The sequence below is a fragment of the Salmo salar genome, chromosome ssa03 (assembly GCF_905237065.1).
Source record: "Salmo salar chromosome ssa03, Ssal_v3.1, whole genome shotgun sequence".
NCBI lineage: Eukaryota > Metazoa > Chordata > Actinopteri > Salmoniformes > Salmonidae > Salmo > Salmo salar.
In genome coordinates this window covers 22,490,405-22,518,003 of record NC_059444.1, presented here as the reverse complement: position 1 = coordinate 22,518,003, position 27,599 = coordinate 22,490,405, and the positions used below count along the sequence as shown (strand labels likewise).

Genomic DNA, 27,599 nt, shown 5'->3' with positions numbered 1-27,599 from the left:
TATTATTAATTATTATTATTTAGCTGACTGTACTCCTGTAGTGCAGACAAACCTGCCTGGTCAGCATCCAAAATGGCACCCTATTCCCTACATAGTGCACTTGTTTTGACCAGAGCTCTGGTCAAAATAAGTTATCTATTGTATATAAGGAAAGGGTTGCCATTTGGAACGCAGATATGGACTCAGTTGTTAATAAGACACAGGGACATCCAGTGGCAGCTTATATTCACACTTAAGCCATTGATGCTACATGTACATCTAGGGCTTTATTCAATCCGTAGCACTGATGATCCACTTTATAGCATGATTGAAAATGAAAGGCAATGTTCCTGTGGTTGCGGAGACTGCATTCACGGTAAAACTGCATTCACGGTAAAACTGCATTCACGGTAAAACTGCATTCACGGTAAAACTGCATTCACGGGTAAAACTGCATTCACGGTAAACGCTGCATCTGTCGGCTAAATTAGAAATGACCTTTACATTTTAACCCAGATCTTCTGTGATACTTTGGCGATACGGATTGAATCCAGACCCTAGATTAGATGAACTGCTTTATTTACAAAATGACAATATCGTTTTCATTGTACATACAGTACACCAATTCGTAGAACTGCTTTACTTGAGGCAGGCATTAGCTAGTTTAGTTTACTGACATTAGTTAAGTTTACTCACAATCGTTGTCCACAACATACAATTATTTGTCCAGGTCTGGACAAGCTGAAGAAACACATATTGCTTGGTGTAATTATCACTATGGTAACTAGAATTAACATCAGCATCCTTGTTATCAGTGTTCACTTGACCTAATTAAGCAGTTTTCCTTTTATATACATTACATGGTATGATTTAGTACACCGCATAATAGGATCAAAGTAATAAAAAAAAATATTCAACTTAAATATGCCATATGATACAGATGTTATGACCAACATCATCATTTACACACACACAAAAACAATATTTCTGTCATTGATATATTCTAGTAATTTAACAGATAAACATATTTTTCAATCAGTAAAAGTCTTGATGCACTAAATTGTCTGTTTGGAAACAAGCTTCATAGGTTCACAATATATATCTTTTTTTATACACGACTAAGTCAGGTCACACTCTCTCGCACAACATCCACAAAGATAGAGAGGTGGAGAGAAGGAGTGGGGGAAAGAAAGCGTGGGCGAGAGAAGGAGAACAGGAGGGAGGTCCCTGGGGAGATCTGCTGAGGCTTGGTAGTGGGTAAACCTCTCACTGTGGAAGAGCTTTGAGTATGGCGTTCACCTCCTCCGCAACAGCTGTCAATGCAAACTCAAACTGCTCCTGAGGTGGAGTAAGAGAGGGAGGAGAGAGAGAGAGAGAGAGAGAGAGAGAGAGAAGAGGGGAGAGTGAGAGAATGAGAGAGAGAGAGAGAGAGAGAGAGAGAGAGAGTGGGGGAGGGGGGGAGAGAGTCATTGTAGAGTTAATGCCAATGTTCTTTCCAGATGAATTGCAATACAGAAATAGACACAGATCAGACTTACAAAGCAGCTATAGAGCTATAGAGAATCATGTGAAAGAAGTCTAGAAAACAATGACTTCACTGCGATTGGTCACTTGATACTGAAGTTATTCAATAAGCAAGCACTAGGGGGAGTACAACTGTAGCGCTTACTAACGAAACAAATGACAAACATTTACAATGTATGTAGAACCCTTAACTAATGAAATCAAACTATATACAATAGGCTTATACGATATTGAAAAAGCAAGACTTATACTAATAAAACATTTTTTCATCACCAATAAGAGTGAAAACATGAGTCACTCATTGAGGATACATGGTTTAATAAAGAATGGATCGATATGACTGCTGGACCAATCTAATAATTCACAGGGAATCCACACTATGATTGATGTTTCCAAACTGGCTGCCGATTGTCTGACCAGAACACATATTGTTAATTCTTTGTGTTTAGTGTTGGGGAATAACTTGGGTCTCATTTGAGCTGATACTCTGGAGAGAGAGCTCTGCTTTATGAAACAGACATAAAAGCTTCACATTTCTTGAGGACACAGAGTGTACCTGTGTTACCTATCCCAAGACAACTAACTGTGCCTGCCAGTTCTCTCTCTCTCTCTCTCTCTCTCTCTCTCTCTCTCTCTCTCTGTAAAATTATTTGGGAAGCACCATACACCCACTACAAACCTAGCACTGCACCAAATCAAAAGCTTTGAAAATGTGACCGCTACTAGTGCGCACCGCTAACTAGCTAGCCCATTTCATACTCTCCCTCCATCTCCTTTCAGAAATCACAGTTCATTAGAGTTCCCAGCAGAGGTGAGGACATTACCTTTGTCTGGACCATAGCCGGCCGCTGATCCCTCAAGTGCTCTAGGGTGGCAGCAATATCAATCTCCTTAGCACCTGCAACACAACACCAACAACAAATTGGACAGAGTTCAAAGCCAGGAGATAATCCAGGCAGCGTCTGTCAATATCCTTTTTACTTGAACCCTTTGGAACCTCCGCCATGCAGCGATTGAAAATTATTACATTCATCCCATATCCACACAGATGCTACAAACAAGGCTCCGATTGTTTTAGTTGCCTAGATGAAAATGAGAGGGTGGGGAAAGAGAATGTTTGCAAAGGTATTTGTAAAACCACAAAATGTAAGATACAGGAATCAGAGGGATTATTTTAGGATCAAATAAAATAAACACTTCAAATAAGGATTTGTTTTGACCAAAGCCTTGTCCCCCCTGTTGCTTTGTGAGCTAACCAAGGTGCCCCAGTTTGTCATAGTCTCAAGCAGCGAGGGATGGTGAGTGTCTGTCTGTCTGCCTGCCTGCCTATTTGCCTGTCTGTCTTTCTGCCTGCCTACTTGGCAAGCTACCACCCAGGTGAATAGCTAGATGTGTTGGATACTGGGCAAGCAGAGTGGAGAACCCTCTCTTCCCTATCCCTGCAGCACCAGTGCCCAGTCAGCCTGGCAGCGGGCCCTGCCCTCAGACCCAGTGCGCAGTTGGCACTGCTCTATGCTCCCCTGTCGACCAAACACGGCTGTGATCACAAAGAAGGCGGCTATCTGAGGCCCTTGAATTGGGGGCAGACTACATGATCGCCTGTCTGGCGCTGAAGGCCTACTGTGAAACCTTTGGAGAAAATAAATAAGTAACAGAACGAGGGAGACAAACACAACAAAATTACATTCATGAGGAGTGGTGAGGAAAATGGAAAAAGAAAAAGGATTTGATTCGTTTTCTGTAGCTAACTACCTCAACCCCTCCCACACTTTCCTCAGAAAATCTTTCCTGTGCATCAAAAGAGCAAACTTTTTTGTTTTACAAATCAAAAAATGAATAAGCAAGAATAGCTCATTCAAGCCATTCTCTTTCAATGACAGTTTTTACTCTACAGTTACAATAGAGTAACTCAAGTCTATTCCTCCCACCCAAGAATGGCGCTTGCACAATTCTACAAGCACCACACTGATAAGTTCTTTATTTTCTAGGACTTAACAGCCAGGCTATTGTGCTGGTTGTAATAAACCAGACTGTGGAGGAACAGTATAAACGGCTCATTTGAGTTTCCCTCGCAAGATTCCCTTCAAGGAGGGGAGCTCTGAGAAGAAACAAGAGAAAGCCCCAAGTCCTTATGGGAGCTGTGAAAGAGACAGAGCCGTGGCTAGCAGCTGGACCCCGGGCTGAAAGAGACAGAGCCATGGCTAGCAGCTGGACTCCGGGCTGAAAGCACTCCTGCACTTGTGCTGCCGATTCTTAAGGTAGAGAGAACATTACAGCAGGAGAAAAAAAGAAGAGGCTTTGGTAGTAAGTAAAAAAAAAAAAAGGCATAATTCTCAGCCTCCGAATTTACAATTCATTCCTTGGGAGAAAGGTAAAGAGGGTAAAAAAAGAGCGGAGAGTGATTTTGTGTCCAAGGGCATACAGGTCTTTGATCAGGCTGAGGGAACCTGGGCCTCCTGCTTCTCAGGAGACAGACAAAGAGAACCCTAACCCTAACTGGCCGGGCCCAGATTCCTCCCCGACACAGAGAAAAAAGCCTTTGGGCTGCCTCACAGTGTGACAGCCTGGGAAAAGCCCCTCTCAGCAGGCCTAAGATGCCTGCTTTGGCCTTTGATCTTTCATTAAGGCCAGGGCCACAGCACCGGTCAGGAGATTGACATCCCTAATACACACAAATGTAAATGCACGGGTGAACACACACACATACACACAATACCTCGACAAACCAAGAGGAGAATAGGTCAAGAACAAATGCGTGCGTGTGTGTGTGTGTGTGAATGCCATGCTGAAGCAATTGGTGTAAGGTGCTTTCAATTTGAATGGAAGAGCACATTCCAACAAAAGTGCATGTGAGACTACATGAACACAATTAGGTATACTGTTTGCTGAAAAGAAATGGCATTAAATTCCAATAAACAGGATGAATTTATCTGCATGAACAAATTTACAATTTGCCTGACGTAAATTGCCAGAATAGGAACTCTTAAACTACATTTACATCTGAAATCATCAATGTGAATAGGAATACTGATATATATCTCCATATTTTTTTTCTCTCCCATCGCTCATTAATTCAGTGAAGCTGCACCCGAGCCAGTCACTCTCTAATGCTTTTAAAGACCCACAGCTGAAAAAGTAAGGCTTTAACGTTGACATGGCGATGCTGCTAAACATGCGTAAGGAGAAAAGCTGTCTGACTCCCACCTTTAGCCATCTTATTGAGAACCATGTCCATCAGAATGTATGTTCCACTCCTCCCGGCGCCGTCGCTGCAATAGAGAGAGAGAGAGAGAGATGGGGTGTCATTAGCATCACTTAACAGACACAAGACTATTTCAATGTGTTATCGTTTCGGTCAGTGCAATTTTGACTTATATCCCTAAATGAGTTGTTCATTTTGAATGCAATTTTTTGTTGTTTGATATTGTATCAGTTTGTAAAAATGTGAGCTGTTTTTAACAAGTGGCAACATAGAAGAGGGTTTAATATTCCAAGCATATACAATTACTAACGCTATTTTGAGAGGCTGAACGACATCAAACCATGATGATTTTTGTATAAAAAGGTTGTTCTGGGGTTTAAATTTAATAACAGGAATAGTAAACCATCCTCAAAAGTGGCAAAGCTGCAATATGATGCAAAGAAGAGTGCATTTATTTTATTCAAATTGCTGGTGAAAAACTAACAAAAACACTCTGTACATGTAGAAAAAATAGGGGGTAAACTGAACATTTAGTTTGATGAATAGAGATGCAATACTATTTTAATCTATGTTTTTAATCTATGTTTTTAATCTATGTCTTTTCATTTCTAAATCTGGTGTTGGTGCTGTAAAAATAAAGACACCAAATCCCCTTAAAAAAGCACGAGAGGTATACATACACACACTGTCTGTTGTGTATCTGAACAAACTAGGCAGAGATAATTGGGCACAATCCCGCTACAGTATACAGGATGTGCTTCTCAAATGCCCCCTTATCCCTTTGTAGTGCAGAACTTTTGACTAGGGCCTGGTAGTACAACTATGAATAGACTAGGGTGCCATTTGGAACGTAGACAAGGACTCCGGGGCAATACGGCTATCTATGTCTGGGATCTGAGGTCTGCAGTTTGCAGTATGTATCGATACCTAGCAACGCCTAGCACGGGTCATTATGAACTGATCAAAGATAAGGCTGAGGACAAAGCCCTGGGCAACAGAAAACACATTTTAAGATGTTTGTTTGCCTGCCTGGCCTCGACTGGCTAGCCTCTCAGAGCTGAGCTAAACTGATCTGAGCTGAGATAGAGACCTGTGATTTATCTGCAAGGTGCCTCTGTATAGTCTACTAAGCTATAGCTATGCTAATGTTGCTGCTTGTGCTACTGGTTATATGAAAACTGAAAACACAAGCTTTAAACTACACTGAACAAAAATATAAACTCAACATACAACAATATCAAACATTTTACTGAGTTACAGTTCATTTAAAGAAATCAGTTAACTCGTATAATTTAATTAGGCCCTAATCTATGGATTTCACATGACTGGGAATAGAGATATGCATCTGTTGGTCACAGATACCTTAAAAAAAGGTAGGGCCATGCATCAGAAAACCAGTCAGTATCTGGTGTGACCACCATTTCCCTCATGCAGCGCAACACATCTCCTTTGCATAGAGTTGATCAGGCTGTTGATTGTGGCCTGTGGAATGTTGTCCCACTCCTCTTCAATGGCTGTGCAAAGTTGCTGGATAATAGTGGGAACTGGAACACGCTGTTGTATTCGTCGATCCAGAGCATCCCAAACATGCTCAATGGGTGACATGTCTGTTGAGTATGCAGGCCATGGAAGAACTGGGACATTTTCAGCTTCCGGGAATTGTGTACTGATCCTTGCGTCATGGGGCCGTGTATTATCACGCTGAAACATGAGGTGATGGCAGTGGATAAATGGCACGACAATGGGCCTCAGGATTTCGTCACGGTATCTCATCATTCAAATTGTCAATGATAAAATGCAATTGTGTTCGTTGTTTGTAGCTTATGCCTGCCCATACCATAACCCTACCACCACCATGGGGCACTGTTCACAACATTGACATCAGCAATCCGCTCGCCCACACAACGCCAAACAAGCTGTCTGCCATGTGCCCATTACAGTTAAAACCAGGATTCACCCGTGAAGAGCACATTTCTCCAGCGTGCCAGTGGCCAATGAAGGTGAGCATTTTCCCACTGAAGTCGTTTACGACCCCAAACTGCAGTCAGGTCAAGACCCTGGTGAAGACAACGAGCATGCAGATGAGCTTCCCTGAGACAGTTTGTGCAGAAATTCTTCAGTTGTGCAAACCCAGTTTCATCAGCTGTCCAGGTAGCTGGTCCTTGAAGATCCCGCAGGTGAAGGAGCTGGTTGTGGAGGTCCTGGGCTGGAGTGGTTACACGTAGTCTTTGGTTTGAGGCCGGTTGGACGTACTGCCAAATTATCTAAAATGACATTGGAGGTGGCTTATAGAGAAATGAACATTAAATTCTCTGGCAACAGCTCTGGTGGACATTCCTGCAGTCAGCATTTCAATTGCATGCTCTCTCAAAGACATCTGTGGCATTGTGTTGCGTGACAAAACTGCACATATTAGAGTGGCCTTTCATTGTCCCCAGCACAAGGTGCACCTATGTAATGATCATGCTCTTTAAACAGCTTCCTGATATGCCACACCTGTCAGGTGGATGGATTATCTTGACAAAGGAGAAATGCTCACGAACAGGGATGTAAACAAATTTGTGCACAAAATGTGAGAGAAATTCGTTTTTTGTGCATATGGAACATTTCTGGGATCTTTTATTTCAGCTCATGAAACACGGGACCAACACTTTTCATTTTGTGTTTATATTTTTGTTCAGTGTATAAACTATATTCCAACCATTTATTTCAGGTTTCATCTATTTTTGGGAACTGTGGTTTGGAGCATATACATGAAAGGAAAACACAGTAGATCTATGCATAATAGATCTACGCATAATAGTATGACTCTGAGAGAGAGGGGTGTTATAATCATAGATGTAAGACCCACCTTAGACTCATGGCATTCTATGATTACATCATTTACTTCCTCTACTGAGGTACAATACTGTTTATACTTGCCTGCAGTGGACTATTATAGGACAAGACCTTCCCCGGTAGCACTTGTTAACCTTTCTGCAACAGAACAGACAGACATAAAGCATCATAAACCTTATGTCAAATCCCAACATCAAAATGAGATCAAATGAAATATAAAATAATAGAGTACACCCAGTGATTGAACCAATTTTATTCTCATTATGATCGGTTTTAATTGGTCAACACTTCTCATATTAATAAGGCCCTGAAGACTAGAACAAGTCTACATCAAGGTTAAATATTATAATGATACTATGGACTTTGAAAAGATACATCCCTTCTCAATCTATAAAAAAAATATATAAATCCACATTTCACAACCATAATTAATGAAGACTGACTTAATGAAGATATGCCATTGCAGTGGTGATATATTGGATTGTGGTAATGAGGTGAGGTGGCTGCTGGGTATCTGCATCCCAAATGACACATTAGTGCTCTACTTTTGACCAGGGTGCCATTTTGAGATGCGGCCCCTTGCCCGCCATGCATTAACCTTGTACAATTAAAGACATTACACAGTGGCGAGACACACTCCTGCCAACCGCACCGTACAGCAGTCCTCACATTGTTAATTGGCTGTTGTTGTGGGGGTGAATTATGCTGGATCAGATCTTTTCATCATGGAGCGCAAGAACTAAAATGTTAAAGGGGAAGGGGTGGTGGAGGTTAGGGGTCACTCACTCCCATAAAAGTACATGCAGTAGGCTAATGATCTTACTGAAACTTCTAGAACTAAATAAGAATTCAACTTCCATCTGTATGTATACTTTCAGTGTAGGGTTGAATGTATAGGGTTGAAATCCCAGTTACCACGCTTTACCCGGAATTTACCGTCCAAAACCACTCCCTTTTCCAAGGATAAATAACTGCAAGAAACCGGTAAATTATAATAAATTATTTATATGAACAGCATGGCATGAAATGGAACTGTTACATTATATGCAATGTCTTAATCTGGCTTCTCTACGGCCTCCAAATGATGAATCAGCGCTCAGGGTGGGGACAGACAGCCCATCTCAGTATGGAGCGCACTTCACAATGCATGTAGACCTATTACCTCAGCATGGTAACTGTTTTTCTTGTGACAGGTAGGCCTACATTTGCTGCACCATAGCCTATGCTACGGTAATATAAAGACTGAATGCGCGTCTAATTTACCCATCTCCACCTGGCTTTCGTGGGGTCATCTTGTTTTTTAATTGCAGCTCCAGAGTTTTAAAACAGCCTATCACTAGAATATCATTGCTTTAAATCAGTGCACCCTCTCACTAGCACTCTCTCGCAGTCTTTCTCTCTCTCCATCAACTCCATTCAAATTGCATCCAAAATGTTTAATCCTGTTCTAGATTGATATATAGCCTTATATATAGATGTCCTAGCCTCCCTCTTTCAGGTAATACATTCAATGCAGTATTAGCCTTATATTTAGTTAATGAATTATGGGTATGCATAATCAGCTTCTAACTTATAGCCTCTGTCTCTTGCCGCAATACGCAAGCACCTGTGCTTCACTGGCCTCTCCTTAAAAAACACTACTTAGCTCTTGGAGTCCCATGCAGGAAAAGCTAGACTAGAATAGCTTGCTTGACATAATCTTTTGGGCATTTCTTATACCAGTAGACTATTCAAAGAGCTCTTTTTTGCTGAATGTTAAATACAGCAGCCAATAGAACTCACGGGTAATTTGAAAGAGAGCGAACGAGGGATGGTGGTAGGCTATAAATCGGTCATTCTGCCCCTGAACTAGGCAGTTAACCCACTGTTCCTAGGCCGTCATTGAAAATAAGAATTTGTTCTTAACTGACTTGCCTAGTTAAATAAAGGTAATATATTTTTTTTTAAATAGAAGTTATTTATTCAGACCGATAATCATTCAATCTTCATGAAGAGAAGTGAAAGCCTTCTGCATCTAATTCTAGTCCTATAATATTGAAGCATGTCATTAAAATGATGAAGATAAGTACAACAAAACTTGTTTCATGTAACTGCTGAAAGCGAGGAAGGAATGAAGCAACAATAGAGAGAGAAAGAGGAGGTAGGCTAATAACATTAGGGGAAATATTATGAAAGGTATATATGCGTCAGTCTACTAATTATACAAATAGGCTCTATTATATTTCAAAATTAAAATCAAATTCGCTAGCCTATACTTGTAACTTTGTAGGCCGCATTTGCTGCACAAGATTTGCATGTTTCTCTTCTGCTTCATCATGGCTTGAATGATATGCGTAATTCCAGTCCGTATAATACAGTGTAATACAATACAGCACAGTAATACAGTTCACACTCAAAAAGATTAGCCTACTGGAGCTAGTTTCATTTATTTACCCAAGAGATCATATAGCTAGCTACATCTATAGGCTGTTATGTTTTTCTGTTGTGCGTAATGTGCAGTAGCCTATATCATAGGTTATATGTATTGTTTAATGGCACAATCATTTGGGCTTTTTTAGGCTTGGGCTCATTAAATGTCATTTATGTAGGGATCAAATTTTCTTATTTAATACATGACTCATCAGGCTCAGGTAGCATCAGGTTTGTACAGATGAACGTGGTACCTTCAGGCGTTTGGAAATTGCTCCCAAGGATGAACCAGACTTGTGGAGGTCTACAATTTGTTTTCTGAGGTCTTGGCTGTTATCTTTTGATTTTCCCATGATGTCAAGCAAAGAGGCACTGAGTTTGAAGGTAGGCATTGAAATACATCCACAGGTACACCTCCAATTGACTCAAATGATGTCAAGTAGCCTATCAGAAGCTTCTAAAGGCATTTTCTGGAATTTTCCAAGCTGTTTAAAGGCACAGTCAACGTAGTGTATGTAAACTTCTGACCCACTGGAATTGTGATACAGTGAATTATAAGTGAAATAATCTGTCTGTAAACAATTGTTGGAAAGATTACTTGTGTCATGCACAAAGTAGATGTCCTAACCGACTTGCCAAAACTATAGTTTGTTAACAAGAAATGTGTGGAGTGGTTGAAAAAACGAGCTTTAATGACTCTAACCTAAGTGTATGTAAACTTCCGACTTCAACTGTATGCATTTACTGTATGTGGGGCAGGACACTGAATACTTATGCCTAGGGATTTATTTCAAGATCTCACTATAATCCCCAATGATTACCTCTTTAAGAAACTGGATTTAAATTAATAGTATTCCTTCATCGATCAAAAGAAAATTGACAGAAAATGTTACGCAACAAACCCGAAAAAACCAATTCACAATTCAGAAGTACCAAACCCACCATGAACCAAATTACCATAGGAACAACAGCAGATCACCAATGGGGGGTTGGTTGGGGGGAAGTGGGGGAATTCAAAGGAGGGAGGTGATCCTTAAATAAGTTAAACGTATAGAGTATCAGTCAGAGGAAGTCAAGCAAATCATGAGCAAGCAAAAGGTGAGAGGTCATTAGAGAGAGGAAGAGAGGCTGAGGAGAGAGAGGAGGAGCAGGGGGGTTCCGCAAGGCCCCTGGTTGCAGAGTCACAGTTTCCAATGATCACTTTTGTGACTATGCAACTGGGCTCATATTACTAGCTGCAACATCACAAAAATGACACTGGCAACCGCTAATTAGCTGGCAAAATAACAAAAGGAAGAAAACAAACCAAAACAGGTAGGTAGCTATGAAACTGAGAAATAAAAGAAAGTGCTGCTCGATCAGAAGTAAGACTTGTTAATTAAATACATGGCGGCATACAGAGAGAGGAATTAGCTCGCAGTTTATGATCTCGAAACCTCAAGTGTGATAATTGCTGTCGAAACCACAAACTAAGATTCAGATTCAAGTGTTACTGCAATAGCATGTGATAAGAAATTGAGCGAGAACACTTTTTTTTAATCCTAGTATTTCTCCTCACCATTCCCTCACCCCATGAGAAAAGAAAATGCCTACACTGACCACAGTTGGTGGCTTGATGGCAGTATGATGTGTTTCACCACATATCCTGGCCCTGCTCTTTCCCGGAAGATCTCACCTCATAAGTGTGCAGCACAAATACAATAACACCAGGATATATAACATCACAGTACTCAGACTTGTCCTGTTATTTGAAGAATTCCTCAGTGGGCCTAAGAGAGCAGCAAGGCTAGTAATAAAGAGATTTACTGAGTCGTAGTATATCTTATATCTATGTGAAGACTGGCACATAAAGTAAGAGGAAAAGAAGGGAACTAAAGGTTTAATCCCACAAAATACCTTATTGTTACCATATCAATCTGACAGCAATAGGGTTGCAAAAGTCTAGTAACTTTCCCAGGTTTTCTAGAAATCCATGTTTTCAGAGGAATCTTCCAATCAGGATTTCTGGAAAACCTGGGAATTTTTGGAAAGTTCACGGATTTTTTCAACTGTTGATAGTGGTGAGGACAGCCCTGTGGAGCCCTGGCTCTAGGAAGTCCTACCTGCGGAAGTCCAGGAGTGTCCGACTGGACTCAGGGACATTCTGGTTGAGCCAGGTAAGGAAGTGGAACTGTGTGACGGTGCGAGTCTCGTTGGTCTGCATGTTCTTTAGGTAGAAACTACGAACCAAGAAGTCATCACACCAGATGTGCTCCGACACCAGGTTCACCTAGAGAGGAAGTTATGTCAGAGTCATAGAAATATAATGAGTTCTTATTCTATTGTAAGTTATCCGTGAATACACAGTAAAACATGTAATTATAAGTGCACTTGATTTTAAATATGCAGTGTACTGTGCACCTTCCAGAAAAGTTAGAAAATGTGTATTACTGACTGTGCTATTACAGTGTATAAGTAAACGGTTGAATACAATTAAAACTGAGTATATTTACAACCAAATTACGCTGAAATTACACATTAATTTTAAAATCAAAAACGACTATAACCATATTTCTGATTTAGAACAATAACAATAGATAAGACTAGAAAAACAAAAAATTGTCATTTTGAGCGAACATCAGACATTGGATAACCAGGCCTGGTACCTCGTAGATGTGGTAGAGGTTGGACCCCTCGTCAGGCCAGTAGTGGTAGCACTGTTTGACTCCACTCTCAGTGAGGGGCGTCAGCATGACAATGACCACACAGCCATTCTCCCAAACCATCTGCACACAAAAGACAGAGAACGGCCATTTTGTCACAAGGCAACACCCGGTAATTGCCTCGTGACATGCAGCCTCACGCTATTCTATTGAGACTCTCCCTCACACACTTCAAACTTTTATGTATGAGCCCATTTACTAGTATTAGAGGAAAAAGACCAAACATGACAAACAGGAATATGGAATAAAATGCTTGATTAAAATGATTAATTATCATCCATTCCTTCTTATTGAATCATCTGCATCTAAATTACAGTACAATCTACTTTCCATACTTGGGGAAAACACTGTTAGCTGTCGCTGTGAAATTCTTAAAGTATTTTTGTAAACTTTAACAATAGTAAAAAACGAACAGCTTCATATGTAGGGGGGACTGATGGTGCAAAATAGCGCAAGCTAAGGCATGATGGTGCAATGCATCTGACTGTCGACTATTCAATGTATCAATGTTTTAATTGTGTCTGTCCCTTAACAAATAAATACACTATTGTCCCTATTGTGCCATTCCAGAACTAGGAGTGTCTGTTTAGGTGTATTTTTCTCGCTAACATACAGTCTAGATGTTGCTGGTCAGAAGGTAGGTAGGCTCTAGAGAGCCATTGGCAGGATAGAAAGACAGCAGCCAGGTTAATGAAGCTAATAAAACATTATTGTTACACTCATCAGATGACCAGGATGCTCTCTTACCTATGGCTCATGATTTCACAGTTACCAAGAACATTTGCTAATGTTTAGCACATTGAACAAAGTTTATCACCGTTGACAAAGTTCTAATATAGTTTAATGATGTAGATTGTGTTGTGACCCATGTAAAATGCACTTACATTTTTTATAATTTACTAAGACAGGAGGGAGAAAATTAGGGAGAAGAGAGGAGAGAGAGAGAGCCTCCACCCCCCCCCCTCTCAGAGTGTGTTCAGAGCCAAACAGGGATTAGGCAGAGAGGGGCCCAGGCCGAGGCCCATACTCCGGTTGTCATGTTGGGCCAGACATTCCCTCCACTCAGTAGCACAATTCAAGTAGCACACGGGTGACAGAGGATGCATCCTAAATGGCACCCTATTCCCTACATAGTACTCTACTTTTGGCCAGAGCACTATGCACCCTGGTGAAAAAAGTAGTGCACTATATATGGAATAGGGTGCCAATTGGGATGCACCCAGAACAATTCCATCCTCGGAATTCTCCCATTATCATGCACCTTATCGATTGCATGAAATAATATAATATAATTCAAGACAGCCTCCCTTTCTCTCCTATAGTTTGACACAACCAGGCATATCTGTATACATAAAATGTGCACCAATATTTGATTATCATTTGCAAGTAGATTGGGGAGTGGTATATATGGAGGCTATGGTGGGATTACAAAAAGCACTTGTCTCCAGTTTGACTTACACTTCTAATAACACTGTTCCCTTGTTGTTTAAGTCTGGAGAAGATATTGATTTTATGAAAGAGAGGACTGTACCTGCCAGAAATCAGCCACCGTGGAGGGAAGAGGGCCTTGAGTAGCGATGTAGGCTGGGTTCCGTGGGTCATGATCCATCTGGGAGAGAGAGAGAGACACAGAGAGAGAGATAGAGAGAAAGAGCAATGTTATTACTTAATTATTGATCAAGTAAAGGACCACAAGGTTTACCCTAGTGAGTGCTTTGAGAAAGAACAATATTCTTAAACTGGATATAGTGAAAAACATACCAACTTAAAGTCAAATAAAAAATGATGTAGCAAAATGTTGAAATAAAGGGACAATCCATAGTTGCTACATTCCACTCATAAATTAATTATATTTACCCATTGATTCTTGAAGAAAATAACTTATAAATGCCTCCTGAGCTTAGTTCAACTGTCGTACCCCATCAGATCCCAAAATGTAAGATTGTTATACTCCAATGTTTGTAAACAAACACCATGTAGCCTAAAAACATGGTTAAAACTATTATTTTGACGTAATGGATGGTCAGTCCTTGCATCCATAGCTCTTTCTATGAATTTGAGAGTGGTTAAATTTCTCCAGCCCTATCCCTCAGCTTTTTACTGAAACAGGGGCGGGAAGTACGCTATTGTTTCAACCGCTTATTGCCGCTTTAAAGTAACACCCACATTGGCTGTAGAAAGAGGAAATTCAGAGTATTACTGCCTACTCTTCCCTCCCCGAGAAATAGTGTAGGTGGTCAGTGAAGCGTTCAAGGTTTAATACAGTGTGCAAAGCCATTCACTTATGGTCTGATCTTCATTTCGGATATGTTTGAATAGGTATTCAATGGGAATGAGATCAGAGTGTTCCCATGTATTGTTAACCAAATGTTTGTGGAAGAACTCCTTTCTATGAATCCCAAATGTTGTCTGTGTGCCGTCTTTTCTTATTCTGCAGTGCTTAAAACAACAAGGCTGCTAAACTCTCACAAGTTGGAGAGCAATGACATCTTAAAAAAAACAAGCATGGTCCAGAAATGTGTGGCGAATGCGAGAAGAGAATAGTTGAGTGTCAGTCATACCTATTACCATGCAAATTGTATGGAACATTTTATAATTGGATAGGCCAATTTATCTGGAAGCAATTATGGGAAAAGACAGATAATTCCAAGGCTTGCACACACAAAATGGTGTTTAATAGTCTTCTGTTGCTTTATGAACTAAAATAATAGAATGTTTTAAATAAACTCGGGTTTACACAAAAGATTACGCTTTTAACGTAAATGTATTAACTGGGGAAAGAAAGGCACAGTTTTAACTAGGGGTTTGCATTTCAATTAATACGGAAAAACTGTCACTGCAAAGTGCATTTGTTAACAGATGGAGGAGAATAGAGGAGGAGCTGTGAATGGGAGAGTGCTTTTATGTCCTTTTATATAATTGTCAATGATGACGAATGCTAACAACAAGTCAAACTTTTTAGCTTTGGCAGAAAAAAGAAAACAGAAATACAAAAATGTCTAGTGTTTGATGCAGTACCCCAGGAGAGTATCTGCTGCTGCAACAGAGAAACTGACTGTCATTGGTCTAGACTCAATACTGAGAGAAACTCAGTGTCTGCAGTACACTCTGTACAGAGAAACTGTACTCTCTGTCGCTCCCCCCCTCCTCTCTCTCTCTCTCTCTCTCTCTCTCTCTCTCTCTCTCTCTCTCTCTCTCTCTCAATTCAATAGACTTTATAGACATGGCAAGTTAAATTACATACATTGTCAAAGTATACATATCTCTAGCTCTCTCTAGCTCTCTCTAGCTCTCTCTCTCTGATGCTCCCCTTCTGTCTCTCGTTCTCTCTCTCTCCAATCTCTTGGAGACACAATGTTTCCTGACAATTTCAAGTGTCTGCTGTCTCTGAACTAAGAACTGGTGCTAATGACATTCTTGAGTGTGTCCGTCCATTCAGCCGTCAGTAGGCTGAGGGGCTAATGCTGTTGATGGGTCTCCAGGAACCCATTGTCCCTCGTCCATCCCTCCCTCTTCCACCCACCCAACTTCTTGGTTGGAGTTGCAGAGGGAGAGAGAGAGAGAGAGAGAAAGAGAGAGAGATTAAACATTGTTTACCAGTGGATGATTTCCCTGGGACCTAATGAGGAGCAAGCGGCAACGTGACAGGCGTAATCATGGCCGTTTTGTTCTGCCCAGCCAGGGTCTGTGTGCAGTAATTATCAGCCTTTCTTCCCTACTGGCCAGTGGCTGCCGGTGGCAGCAGTAGTTATTGCAGAGCACTGCTCTGCCTCTGGTTGTCTGTCACCACTGCACCGTGGGGGACCAAGGCTTGTCAGCTCTTTGTTTCACCCACCACACTGTGAGACCAGGGAGAAGGAGGGAGGGACAGATACTCTCTCACAGGAGATTCACTTCTGTTCTGGTCCTCATTTCAGAGGTGTTTGAATAGGTTTCCCATGTATTGTGAGGGGCTAGTGGTGATGATGTGAAAGCAAGAGTCCATAAGACGATCTAGAGCGCCCATAGAAACTCTACTTCATCAATGTAACAGCAACAGTAATGCCTTCAAAATGAAGCCATACAATAACAGCTCAATTAGCTTGAAGCCAGATATCCCACAGTAGCGAGAGAAATAATAACAAGCTCTTTAAAGCGGCAATCACAAGGGAGTTACACAATTCCTCTTATAAGATGGTCATAAGTTTTACAGTGATTCACAGTACTACTTTGCAGACAAACATTCTCCAGAGTGCCGACAACAATGTTTTGCGCGTGAGCCAGTAAGTGGTGTTGTTGAGGAAATCAAATTGCCAGCAGCAGAGGTATTTCTGTAAATATCTAGTTGTACCCATCCCGCTCGGTGTGTAGGAAAAGGTTCTTCTGTGTCGTCACATCCTGGCACTTTGGTGCAACGACAACGGGCCAGTGTCCCGAATGGCACCCCTTTCCCTATATAGTGTATTACTTTTGAACCCTATGAGCCCTGGTCAAAGGTAGTGCACTATGAAGGGAACAGGGTGCCAGTTTGGACACGACCTTGGATTTGAATTGCATAGCATTTCAGTTTCTTATAATGGAATAGTTCTGTATCTGCCTCCAGGGGAAGATAACTGCATCTATTTGATTTGACCACCTTTTTCAAATGGGTATGCTCAGTTCCTGAATTCACATGGCTCCTATTTCTCTCTTTCTTACAAATGTTTGGTTCTTGGACATTCACAGTTGAGTAAAAAAAAATGTTCGCTCAAAATGTATTGTTTGATGCTTAAGTGTGTGTAAATTACCCAATTTATACACTGGTTGTCATTTGTGAGTGGCGAAGGTTCAAAAATAGCCGGAGTGGGTCTTTAAACTCCTGATTTAGCCTTTAAAAATGCACCAGTAGAAATGGTATAAATAAATGCATCAGCTCCCATGCTGATTCCCTGCTGCCAATGTGTAGGCTTACATGTAATCAACTAAACCTGAATATATACACTGAGTGTACAAAACATTAGGAACACCTGCTCTTTACATGACATAGACTGACCATATGAATCCAGGTGAAAGCTATGATCCCTTAAAGATGTCACTTGTTAAATCCACTTCAATCAGTGTACATGAAGGGGAGGAGACAGGTTATAGAAGGATTTTTAAGTGAGTGTACAAAACAGCTCACCTTCCTAATATTGAGTTGCCCCCCCTTGCCCTCAGAACAGCCTCAAATCGTCAGGGCATGGAATCTACAAGGTGTCGAAAGCATTCCACAGGGATGCTGGCCCATGTTGACTCCAATGCTTCCCACATTTGTGTCAAGTTGGTTGGATGTCCTTTGGGTGGTGGACCATTCTTAATACACATGGGAAAGTGTTGAGCATGAAAAACCCAGCAGCGTTGCAATTCTTGACACAAACCGGTACTACCATACCCCGTTCAAAGGCACTTGCCCATTCACCCTCTGAATGGCACAAATACACAATCCATGTCTCAATTGTCTCAAGGCTTAAAAATCCTTCTTTAACCTGTCTCCTCCCCTTCATCTATATCAATGGGCTCCTGAGTGGCGCAGCGGTCAAAGGCACTGCATCTCAGTGCAAGAGGAGTCTCACATCCGGCCGTGATTGGGAGTCCCATAGGGCGGCACACAATTGGCCCAGCGTCGTTCCGGGTTTGGCCTGGGTAGGCTGTCATTGTAAATAAGAATTTTAACTGACTTGCCTAGTTAAATAAAAAAAAATAAAAAATATCAGACAGGACCTGCAACTACCTATCGAATGTAGCTTGTTTGAGTTGGAGAGTCCATGTGACTTAAACAATCGGAAATGACTTGGGTTGATGCATCTAAACACTAGGAGCTTACTTCCTAAACTTAATTACATCAAGATCTGGGCTACGCAGACAAATTCAGACATTCTAGTATTGACTGAAACTTGGATCTCTGGGGACATTCTGGACTCCGATATTAATATTGAGTGTTATAATAGGTTCAGAGCTGACAGACAGGGTAGAGGTGGTGGAGAGGCTATTCTTAATAAAATAATTTCTCTCTCTTGACTGAAATCCATTTCCCTTGCCAAAAATGTTTAGCTACTATATTTAAGCCTTTGTCTGGGGAAAAATGTATCCATAACTGTTATAGGGGTCTACCTACCGTCCTCCCTCGGCTAACCTTTGTGCACTTAACTAGTTTGTTGTATTATTTTATTAAATCCGAAGTTATTATCCTGGGTGACCAAAATGATGATTGGGAAATGCAGGCTTCGGACAATCGAAAATATATGTTGTTTATCTAAGAGATGTGACAATACAAAAATCTAAGCCTCATGTTATCACAAAGAGGAACTTTAAAAACTTCAGTATACAGGCTTTTTTTTACATGATCTTTATTTTTGTGACCTTGATTGTATTTCAGCTATCCCTGAACCTGATTTATCTTTGAGCCTTTTTGCAGATGTCTTCAATACTATTGTGGATAATCATGCTCCCTAAAGGTAGATCAAATGCCTGGTACACTCTTTATCAGAAGTAATTCATAAAAGAGATGATGTTTTGGTCAAGGCCAGGAACACAAGCCTTTAAGATACTGAGGAATCATTGGGTAAGACAAATCCGAAAGGTTAAATCTGATTATAATGTAAACACTCTTTCAGATTGTAATTGAACCCGGCTAAATTCTGGAAAACTGTCAAATCCCTGAAGGGTTCTATTTCCTCCTCGCTGCCACAACAAATTCATTCAGACACTGGCCTTATTACGGAAAAAAATGCCATCATTGATGCATTTAATCACCATTTTATTTCAGCGGGCTATCTCTTTGAAATAACTTCTAAGCATATTCACAATGATATTTGGCAGGATGCTGATAAGGAAAACTTGCTGAATGACTTGCTGAATGATCAGAGAATTTATAGTCCAAAGTTTTCTTTTAGGCTATTTACAGAAAAAGAAGTCCTGGATGCTTAGCTAGCAATAGGCAACAAGAACTCCACAGGGGCCGACCAATTGGATCCTGGTCTGCTTAAGTGTGCAGCGCCCATCATTGTTTGCTCAATAACCCACATTATTAATTTAACATTGTTATCAGGAAATATTCCAAAAGTATGGAAATCAGCTCTTGTTCTGCCTCTCCACAAGCGCAGGGATAGTAGTGATCTTAATCATTATCTCTCCATTTCAAAACTTCCTTGTCTAGCTAAGAATCTTGAATCCTTGGTAAATGTAGACCTTTTCTCTTTTTTTATCTGAGAAATATGTTTTGAATGTAAACCAATCAGGGTTTAGGCCTGGGCATAGCACTATTACAGCAACCACTTCAGTTGTTATTGATCTTGTCCATGTGTTAGACACTACAATGAAATGTGCTGCTTTGTTTGTAGACCTGTCAAAAGTTTTTGATACTGTTTATCAGGCTATTTTATTGAATAAGTTGTCCTCAATAGGCCTGAGCTCTGACGCCTGTTCATGATTTCATGATTATCTTAGTGACATAACTCAGGCCATCGTGATGGATGGGGTTAAGTCTGAATTTCTTGAAGTACATAAAGGTGTCCCACAGGGGTCGATTTTGGGACCTGTTCTCTTCACTATTTATATAAACACCATTGGTCAATCTGTTTAAAATTGTAAACTTAATCTATATGCGGATGATAGTATTATGTATGCTACTGCCCCGACTGTTGATCTGGCTGTGTTAAACTACAGTCAGATTTTATAGCTATGCAGGAATCCATTCCTGATTTAAAATGTGTGCTTAATACAGGCAAAACACAATACATGTTGTTTTTAAAATTTCATAAGAATGTTTCCGATGAACTACATGTTCACTCATTGGAGGGTTCTCCAATCGAACGTGTTCCCGCATATAAATATTTAGGCATTTGGATTGATGTGGATTTAACGTTCAAAAAACATATAGATGAGCTGGTTAAGAAGCTAAGGTTTAAAATATTTTTTTTTCTACAGCAACAGATCCTGCCTTCAGGAAGCAGATCCTTCAGTCAACGTTTCTATCTGTTCTTGATTATGGTGATATTATTTATCAAAGTGCAGCTGCTACTACTCTTAAACCTTTGGATGCCATCTACCATAATGCCCTTCGTTTTATTACAGGTGACAGTTTTGATAATCATCACTGCAGGTTGGCTGGACTTCGCTGAAGACCCGTAGATCTCTACATTACTCCCTTTTTGTTTACAAGCCCCTACTTCATAAACTTCCATCTTATCTAACTTTGCTGTTGAAGTATAGACACCTGAGTTGCCTAATCCGTTCACAGGATTGGTTAACTCTTGAGGTTTCTAGCGTCTCTAACGAGCTAGGCAAAATTCAAAATACATTTAATATTGATGTTCTGGTGTCATTCGGGCAATTTAAAGTATTGATTTGGGACTTATTTGTGGATGAATGTAACTGTTTATCTGGGTGATTTGTGCTGTTTTATTTTGTGCTTCCCATGACAATGTTTTTGTATTTTAATGTGTTATATACAGTAACAGTCAAAAATTTGGACACACCTATTCATTCAAAGGTTTTTCTTTATTTTTATTATTTTCTACATTTCAGAATAATAGTGAAGACATCAAAATTATGAAATAACACATATAGGAATCATGTAGTAACCAAAAAGTGTTAAACAAATATACAGTTGAAGTCATTTAATCCTAGTAAAAATTGTTTTAGGTCAGTTAGGATCACCACTTAATTTAAGAATGTGAAATGTCAGAATAATAGTAGTGAGAATGATTTATTTTAACTTTTATTTCTTTCATCACATTCCCAGTGGGTCAGAAGTTTACATACACTCAATTAGTATTTGGTAGCATTGCGTTTAAATTGTTTAACTTGGGTCAAATGTTTCGGGTAGCCTTCCACAAGCTTCCCACAATAAATTGGGTGAATTTTGGCCCATTCCTCCTGACAGAGCTGGTGTAGCTGAGTCAGGTTTGTAGGCCTCCTTGCTCGCATACGCTTTTTCAGTTCTGCCCACAAATGTTCTATGGGATTGAGGTCAGGGCTTTGTGATGGCCACTCCAATACCTTGACTTTGTTGTCCTTAGGCCATTTTGCCACAACTTTGGAAGTATGCTTGGGGTCATTGTCCACTTGGAAGACCCATTTGCGACCAAGCTTTAACTTCCTGACTGATGTCTTGAGATGCTGCTTCAATATATCCACATAATTTTCTTTCCTCATGATGCCATCTATTTTGTGAAGTGCACCAGTCCCTCCTGCAGCAAAGCACCCCCACAACATGATGCTGCCACCCTCGTGCTTCACGGTTGGGATTGTGTTCTTCGGTTTGCAAGCCTCCCCCTTTTACCTCCAAACAAAACGATGGTCATTATGGCCAAACAGTTCTATTTTTGTTTCATCAGACCAGAGCACATTTCTCCAAAAAGTACGATCTTTGTCCCCATGTGCAGTTGCAAACCGTAGTCTGGCTTTTTTATGGCGGTTTTGGAGCAGTGGCTACTTCCTTGCAGAGCGGCCTTTCAGGTTATGTCGATATAGGGACTCGTTTTACTGTGGGTATAGATACTTTTGGACCTGTTTCCTCCAGCATCTTCACAAGGTCCTTTGCTGTTGTTCTTGGATTGATTAGCACTTTTCGCACCAAAATACGTTAATCTCTAGGAGACAGAATGCGTCTCCTTCCTGATCGGTATGGCGGCTGCGTGGTCCCATGGTGTTTATACTTGCATACTATTGTTTGTACAGGTGAACGTGGCACCTTCAGGCATTTGCAAATTGCTCCCAAGGATGAACCAGACTTGTGGAGGTCTACAATTTTTTTTTCCTGAGGTCTTGGCTGATTTCTTTTGATTTTCTCATGACGTCAAGCAAAGAGGCACTGAGTTTGAAGGTAGGCCTTGAAATACATCCACAGGTACACCTCCAATTAACAGAAATTATGTCAATTATCAAGTGAAATAATCTGTCTGTAAACAATTATTGTAAAAATGACTTGTGTCATGCACAAAGTAAATGTCCTAACCAATTTGCCAAAGCTATAGTTTGTTAACAAGAAATTTGTGGAGTGGTTGAAAAACGAGTTTTAATGACTCCAACCTAAGTGTATGCAAACTTCCAACTTCAACAGTATATATTTTATATTGTATATTCTTCAAAGAAGCCACTCTTTGCCTTGATGACAGCTTTGCACACTTTTGGCATTCTCTCATCCAGCTTTACCTGGAATGCTTTTCCAACAGTCTTGAAGAAGTTCCCACATATGCTGAGCATTTGTTGGCTGCTTTTCCTTCACTCTTCGGCCCAACTCATCCCAAACCATGCCAATTGGGTTGAGGTCAGGTGATTGTGGAGGCCAGGTCATCTGATGCAGCACTCCATCACTCTCCTTATTTGTCAAATAGCCCTTATAAAGCCTGGAGGTGTGTTGGGTCATTGTCCTGTTGAAAAACAAATTATAGTCCCACTAAGCGCAAACCAGATGGGATGGTGTATCGCTGACAAATGGTGTGGTAGCCATGCTGGTTAAGTGTGCCTTGAATTCTAAATAAATCACAGACAGTGTCACCAGCAACGCACCCCCCACCATCACACCTCCTCCTCCATGCTTCACGGTGGGAACTACACATGCAGAGATCATCTGTTGACCTACTCTCCGTCTCACAAAGACACGGCGGTTGGAACCAAAAATCTCAAATTTGGACTCATCAGACCAAAGCACAGATTTCCACCGGTCTAATGTCCATTGCTCATGTTTGTTGGACCCAATCAAGTATTTTCTTCTTATTGGTGTCCTTTAGTAGTGGTTTCTTTGCAGCAATTCGACCATGAAGACCTGATTCATGTAGTCTCGTCTGAACAGTTGATGTTGAGATGTGTCTGTCACCTGAACTTTGTGAAGCATTTATTTGTACTGCAATTTCAGAGTCTGGTAACTCTCATGAACTTGTCCTCTGCAGCAGAGGTAACTATGGGTCTTCCTTTCCTGTGGCAGTCCTCATGAGAGCCAGTTTCATCATAGCGCTTGATGGTTTTTGCGATTGCACTTAAAGAAACTTTAAAAGTTCTTGAAATGTTCCTCATTGACTGACCTTCATGTCTTAAAGTAATGATGGACTCTTTGCTAATTTGAGCTGTTCTTGCCATAAAATGGACTTGGTCTTAGCCCTATTTGGTAAATCTTCTGTATACCAACCCTACCTTGTCACAAGACAACTGATTGGCTCAAACAAATTATGAAGGAAAGAAATTCACCCCTTCAAATTAGTGGATTTGGCTATTTCAGCCACACCCGTAGCTGACAGGTGAATACAATCGAGCACACAGCCATGAAATCTCCATAGACAAACATTGTCAGTAGAATGGCCTTACTGAAGAGCTCAGTGACTTTCACCGTGGCACCGTCAAAGGATGCCACCTTTCCAACAAGTCAGTTTGTCAAATTTCTGCCCTGCTAGAGCTGCCCCGGTTAAATGTAAGTGGTGTTATTGTTAAGTGGAAACATCTAGGAGCAACATCAAGGCAAAGGGTGGCTACTTTCAAGAATCTAAAATCTAAAATATATTTTGATTTGGTTAACACTTTTCTGGTTACTACATGATTTCATAAGTGTTATTTCATAGTTTTGATGTCTTCGCTATTGTTCTACAATGTGGAAAATAGTAAAAATAAAGAAAAAGCCTTGAATGAGTAGGTGTATCCAAACTTTTGACTGGTACTGTATATTTGGGGTATAATGTGTATATTTATGTTGTATTATACAAGGCGCATTTGCATGAGACATACTATGCATCTAAATATGTCTTCCCTGTTAAAATAAAGGTTAAAGAAACATTTTAAAATCTACACTGATTGAAGTGGATTTAACAAGTAACATCAATAAGGGATCATAGCATTCCCATGGTCAGTCTATGTCATGGAAAGAGCAGGTGTTCTTAATGTTTTGTACACTCAGTGTATATAGGCAACATCAAAGCACAACAAAACTGAACTGCATAGCTGTGACAAACAGCACACAGTAACACAGACATGAACATTAGCATAATTCAAGGTCAATAACAGTCACAGATCAACTGTGCTTTCAAAATGGGGGAATGAATAGGGTGAATCATGCATGGTACCCTTCCCCACCCATTCCCCATGTGAATATTCACTCATTATTTCTAATAAAACAATCATGAATATTCAACGCATGAAACACAGTGTGCATAAGCAATACCAGGCATCTTACTAAAGCTAAGCAATCTGTTGCATCAAATGGTATATTGTAAAGCACTGCTTTGCTTCAGTTCGTTCTGAAGTACAGCATCCAACACTATAAAGCAGAGTTTAGTCTACTGAAAAGGTACTTACAATTGGGCTGGCATTGATGTAATCTGAATTGCTGTGGCTGTTTTCAACCTTCAAGGTAATTCTTGAGTGATCATCTGAAATATAAATGGAGGAATTTATTGCACCAACTCAACCTCCTCTACAAGGACTCATCACCATGCTCCGCCTGCCTGCAGTGTGTTATAAGCACTGGAATGCTCAAATACTCAAAAGCAAACCTGCTCCATATACAGTGTATCTTATAATTTGAAATAGTCTCAGATGGGTGCAATTGACAGTAGCATGATATCTAACATGAGGAGAGCTTACAGGCCTTGTGACCTGGGGTGATCTAATGGTCTAAGCTGCTGCCTGATGTACTGCTGTGAGCATGGGTTCAAATCCCATTCACTGCTCTTTTAGCACACTCTCTTCTACCTTTCCTCTCTATCCAATAAACATGGAACAATACGGAAGGAGTGGGACTGCCCCACTCCTTTAAAAACATAGAATAATAACTTACAGGCCACCACAGCATTGGAGCGGTTCTTCTTTGTGTTCCCGGCCCCCAGGCCTGTAGTGGAGGCGTTGGGCTCAGCCTGATACGCACACAGAGCCTCCCACTCCTTCTCCAGACGATTCTTGTTCTTCAGGTGGTCCTCCATGTAAGACTAGGGAGGAAGAAGAAGACATGGAGTCAATATGCATTCAATAACTATAGTTGTACCCATCATGTCAGTTGGTGTGTATTCCTCCTCAATGTAAGACTAAGGAGGTCGAGGAAAGAGAATATATTAACCAGGTAAGTCAATTGAGAAGACATTCTCTTTAACAATAATGATCTGACCAAGAAGGAGCAATGCAAAGAAAGACATACAAACAACTCAAAATAAAATATTCTTAATTCAGCAGGAGTAAAGATGAGGTAGTAGAAATGTTCTTATAATTATATGAATAATAATGCTAATGTTTTATGGCATTTGGTTCCGAGGTGTGTGTGTGTGTGTGTGTGTGTGTGTGTGTGTGTGTGTGTGTGTGTGTGTCTTTATTATTGATATCTATGGTCTCTATTATCTATGGTCTCTTTGTGGTCCTAGCCGTATAGATGTAGGATAAAAATGTTATCAATCTTTTGTTGCTGAGAAATTTCTTTCACTGCAGGAAATGCAATCTTGTACTGTATTTTAGGTTTAAAAAGGCTTCAAAAGTTAGTCATTTCCACTTTGAAATTTGACTTGATTTGCCCTAACAAAAAATGTATCAACCCCTACAAAAATGTCCATAAAAGCTGCAATATGTAACTTTTTGGGCAACCCTACCAAATCCACAGAGAAATGTGTGTTATAGATATTTTATTCTCATTGAAAGCAAGTCTAAGAAGTGTAAGATCTGTTCTATGTTTTGCGTTCAGAAGTTTTGTTTTTGCATTTTTTACTTTCGGTTTTGAAAATATATTTTACCGTTTAGATGGTACAATGATTCTCTACAATATATTACTTGTTTTGTCACAAACTGAAATTAGGCGAACTATTTGAATTTTAGCAAACAGGAAATGGCGGAGAGATTTCTGCATAGTGCATCTTTAATTATAACCCACATAATAATAAAAATTTGCTGTTGCTGCATGATTATTTTCCTGGTGTAGAAAACTGGCTCAAATTAAGAAACTACATCTGTAGTCAGGAACAGGAATAGTTCCCTCACAATGATAAGCCAGTCAACCGAGCCCATTACCTCTCATACTGTATTCATCATTAAGTCAGGAGCACTGACTTTGATTAACTGCCGCTAATGAGATTGTCAAAGCTAAATGTGAAACCTACTGTAGCATGTTTTAGCACGGGGGCCAAAAGTGTAGACTAGCTATTGTTCCTCTCTGTTGATAGAGAACAGTTGGACTGAGATGGTTGTTGGACATCAATGGTTATCCAGGGTCCATACACAAACAGGCAGGAAACAATCACCAGGAATGTCTCTTTAAAGCTGCATTATGTCACTTTTTGGGCGACCCAATCAAATTCACATAGAAATGCGAGTTATAGATCTGTCATTCTCATTGAAAACAAGTCTAAGAAATGGTAGATCTGTTCTATGTGGGCTATTTCTACGCTTCCCAATCTTAAGTTTAGTTTTTGCGCCTTTTACTTTCGATTTTGTACACCAGTTTCAATCAGCTCAAAATACAATATTTTTGGTTATTGAAAGATATTTCACAACGTTTTAGATGGTACAATGATTCTCTACATTTCTTGTTTTGTCACATAAACTTAAATTATGTGAACTATTAGAATTTGTATTAATTAAATTAAATAGTCTCCTAAAACAGACTCTATGTCTGCGTCAGAAATGACACCCTATTTCCTATGTAGTACACTACTACCATACTACCCATAGGGATCTGGTCAAAAGCAGTGTACTATATACAGTAGGTAATAGGCTGCCATTTAGGACACAACCCTAATGTAATTATATTAATAACATAAGGTTACAAATGAGTGGGGACATAATCTGGATTCATTTTCATTACTCAAAGAGGCTTAATAGACTTTCTCTTAACAGGGTATAGTGCATTACTTTTGACCAGAGCCGTATGGGCCCTGGTCAAAAGTACTGTAGTGCACTAGGGAGCCATTTTGGATGTATCCTTGTCTGACTCTTACTCACTATGATATTGAAAAAACAAAGTGGAATACAGCATACAGAGA

At 40.3% G+C, this 27,599-nt stretch overlaps 1 protein-coding gene across 2 annotated transcripts in view; it reads right to left on the bottom strand.

Moving 5' to 3' along the window:
- Positions 1-213: 213 nt before the first annotated feature.
- The window catches only part of LOC106599468 (receptor-type tyrosine-protein phosphatase N2), a 151,987-nt gene continuing 124,601 nt past the window's right edge, over positions 214-27,599 (bottom strand). For both annotated transcript variants that reach the window (XM_014190720.2, XM_014190723.2), the window contains 9 exons: positions 25,418-25,565; positions 24,937-25,010; positions 14,186-14,263; positions 12,598-12,717; positions 12,055-12,221; positions 7,628-7,681; positions 4,708-4,772; positions 2,328-2,401; positions 214-1,317 (listed from right to left, as the gene is read on the bottom strand). In XM_014190720.2, the coding sequence (XP_014046195.2) occupies positions 1,246-1,317; positions 2,328-2,401; positions 4,708-4,772; positions 7,628-7,681; positions 12,055-12,221; positions 12,598-12,717; positions 14,186-14,263; positions 24,937-25,010; positions 25,418-25,565 (852 nt within the window). In that variant the 3' untranslated portion in view covers positions 214-1,245. The remainder of the gene's footprint in view (positions 1,318-2,327; positions 2,402-4,707; positions 4,773-7,627; positions 7,682-12,054; positions 12,222-12,597; positions 12,718-14,185; positions 14,264-24,936; positions 25,011-25,417; positions 25,566-27,599) is intronic.